Here is a 3,227-nt window from a genome sequence, read left to right as displayed (position 1 = left end):
TGCTGCTGCTGCTGCTGCTGCTGCACCTGTTGCTGCTGCTGCTGCTGTACCTGCTGTTGCTGCGCCTGCTGCTGCTGCTGCTGCAGTTCTCTTTGCTGGCAGCAGGGACCTCGGCGGCGACTCTGTCTCCTGTGCGTGTTCATTTGAAGCAGCGCATGCAGCAGCAGCAGCAGCAGCAGCAGCAGCAGGAGCAGCAGCAGCAGCAGCAGGCAGCAGCAAAGGGGTGAGCAGCGCCCCTTCATTAGTAAATCTCCAAGGCAACCCCTGAATAGAAGGATTGATAAAAGAAGAAGGAGAGCGAGAGGTGCTGCAGCACCAAGGGCTGAAGCAATCATACTCAGCAGAAGGCAGCAGCAAACGCGGCAGCTCCGTACCAGCAGCAGCAGCAGCAGCAGCAGCAGCAGCAGCAGGTTCAACAGCAGCAGAAGCAGAAGCAGAAGCAGCACCAGGTTCAGGCGGCCCGCTAGATGCAAATGCTGCTGCTGCTGTTGCTGCTGATTGTGGGGAGGCAGCAGCAGTAGCCGTTGGTGTTGCTGCTGCTGCTGCTGCTGCTCGAGTCGTTCCAGCTGCTGCTTTCGCGGCAGCATGTGGAGACAAAATAGCAGCAGCAGCAGCAGCTGCTGCTGCAGCATCAGAAGAAGAAGCATCAGCAGCTACCGCAGGGGTTGCGATTAATCTAACGGCCTCTACAGCACCAACCTCCCTGCTGCTGCTGCTGCTGCTGCTGCTGCTGCTGCGGGAGAGTCTCCGCAGCTGGGGTCTTTCTTTTTGCTGCATCACAGCAGCAACACCTGAAACATTTAAATCAATAGGCGGCACATGCAGCTGAGTTCTTCTGCTGCTGCTGTTGTTGTTGTTGCTGCTGCTGCTGCTGTTGCTGCTGCTGCTGTTGCTGGGCCGAAGCCGAGGAGCAGCAGCTGGCAGTAGCGGTATTCCCTGCTGCTGCTGCTGCTGCTGCTGTGCTGCTGTAGAGAGAGGGCGTTTAAATGTTTGGGGCTGCATGCGCTGCAGCCTGGAGACACGATAAGAAGAGTAGAAAGACAGCATAGGGTGGAACGGAGACCCAAGTGCTGCAGCAGCAGGCGAAAAAGACGAAGGAGAAGGAGACAGTGCAGCAGAAAGAAAAGGAGACACTTCAGAAGGCAGCAAAGGAGACACCTTCCCTGCTGCTGCTCCTCCTGCTGCTGCTGCTGCTGCTGCAGCAGCAGCAGAAGAACCGCGAGCAGACCCTCGATTCAAGGCCCCCATCAAATACCAAACTCGACCTGCCACGCACAAACCCTAAACCCTAAACCCTAAACCCTAAACCCTAAACCCTAAACCCTAATTCCTGACCCGTCTTAGATTAGATCTAGACTTAAACTGCAACCCCAAAATCGTAAGCTCTAAACCCTAAACCCTAAACCCTAGTTGATACTCAGTCGAAGCTACAAGCCCTAAACCCTAGTCCTAGATCCTACCCCTTAAACCCTAAACCCTAAACCCTAAACCCTAAACCCTAAACCCTAGGGCTTTAGTCGTACTCTTGGTGGCTGCATCGAGGTAGTATGTTTCTGTAGGTTTAAACGAAGAAGGCATGTGAATATTATTTTTATTTTTTTGTTTTGTTTGTGTGGTTTTGAGAGCTTTGATGCTCGGCCTGCTGTCTCCTCGAGGGTTTTTCATTGTCTCCTTGTAAAAACAAACAAAAGAACTGTCTCCTAACTGCAACTCTTATCTTCTTTTGCTGCATGCTTAAAAGAAGAAGGAGAAAATATAATTAAAGAAAGAAGAGACACAAAAATAAAACTAAAAAAAAATAAAAAAAACAATATCTTGCTACACGCCTGTTCAACTGTCTCCTTTTATCTGTCTCTTTTTATCTGTCTCTTTTTATCTGTCTCCTTTTATCTGTCTCCTTTTAACTGTCTCTTTTTATCTGTCTCTTTTTATCTGTCTCCTTTTAACTGTCTCCTTTTATCTGTCTCCTTTTATCTGTCTCCTTTTGCTTTCTTTTTTCTTCTTCTTTTTCTTTTTTTTATTTCGCCCTTTGTTGTATTGATTTTCTGCGGTATTGCAGCAGCAGCAGCAGCTGCTGCTGTCTCTTCATTTGTCTCTGTCGACAACTTAAGGGTGTAGCTGCTGCTGATGCTTATTTATTTATTTTATACCTATTTATTTGTTTATTTGTTTTTTGTTTGTTTATTTGTTTATTTGTTTTATTTGTCTGTTTATTTGCGGGGATTTGTTGCTGCTGTTTATTTTTATTTATTTTTATTTTTTTGTTTTTGTTTGTTTCAGAGGCCCCGCGTTGTTTGCTGCTGAGACATTTGTTTGTAAATATATTTTTATAATAAACAAAAGAATAAATAAATAAATAAATAAATAAATAAATAAATAAATAATGAACAAGCAAATAAGGAGTAAACAAACAAATAAATAAAATAAATAAATAAATAAACTATCAAACGAAAAGACAGACAAACTACGCTTTCCTTAACACCTATGTGGGAAGCAGCAGCAGCAGCACGAGCAGCAGCAGCAGCAGCAGCAGCAGCAGCAGCAGAAGGCTGTGCTCTGGTGTATATTTGATGTATTCCTATTGCATTTCAGGGATAAAGAGAAAAGAAGAAAATAAATTTTACTAAGAAGATTCGCTCTTGCGGTGTCTATACACCTCAGCTGCTGCTGCTGCTGCTGCTGCTGTTCTTCTCGTGTATATACGCTGAGTTGCTCTATTCCGCATCGAAATTAAAATATAAATAAATACAAACTAAAATAAACAAAAAATAATTATAACTGTGCTGTCCCCTGCTGCTGCTGCTGCTGCTGCTGCTCGGCTGCTGCTGCTGCTGCTGCTGCTGCTGCTGCTCTGTGGTCACCTACAGCAAATCTTCAATTTAATTCTTTATTAGAAGAAATATAGATTGAAACATAATTTAAATAAATAAGTAAATAAACAAACAAACAAATAAATATGTAAATATATAAGTAAAACAAGTAAAACCCTTTGTCTGTTACGTTTGCTCTCTTCGTCATCTGCTGCTGCTGCTGCTGCTGCTGCTGCTGCTGCGGGGATTATGCCTCCCTCTCTGCTGCAGCAAAAGAATAGCTGCAACCTTTTATTTTTATAAAGTATATTATGAAGATCTTAATATAGTTTCTTTCTTCTTACTTCATATTATACATATTAAATAAATATATAAATATATATATATATATATATCGATATATAATATACAAATATT

At 43.5% G+C, this 3,227-nt stretch overlaps 1 protein-coding gene across 1 annotated transcript in view; it reads right to left on the bottom strand.

Annotated features, from left to right (window-relative positions):
* EAH_00058030 (hypothetical protein, conserved) overlaps positions 1–1,578 on the bottom strand; it is a gene marked incomplete at both ends in the record, with an annotated part of 4,800 nt that extends 3,222 nt beyond the window's left edge. The window contains 2 exons of the mRNA XM_013397363.1: positions 317–1,265; positions 1,524–1,578. Of these exons, the coding sequence (XP_013252817.1) occupies positions 317–1,265; positions 1,524–1,578 (1,004 nt within the window). The remainder of the gene's footprint in view (positions 1–316; positions 1,266–1,523) is intronic.
* Between the last annotated feature and the right edge of the window lie 1,649 nt (positions 1,579–3,227).

The sequence above is a fragment of the Eimeria acervulina genome, genomic scaffold (genome assembly GCF_000499425.1).
Source record: "Eimeria acervulina Houghton genomic scaffold, Eah_scaff1286, whole genome shotgun sequence".
Lineage (NCBI taxonomy): Eukaryota > Apicomplexa > Conoidasida > Eucoccidiorida > Eimeriidae > Eimeria > Eimeria acervulina.
This window is presented reverse-complemented; position numbering and strand designations above follow the sequence as displayed.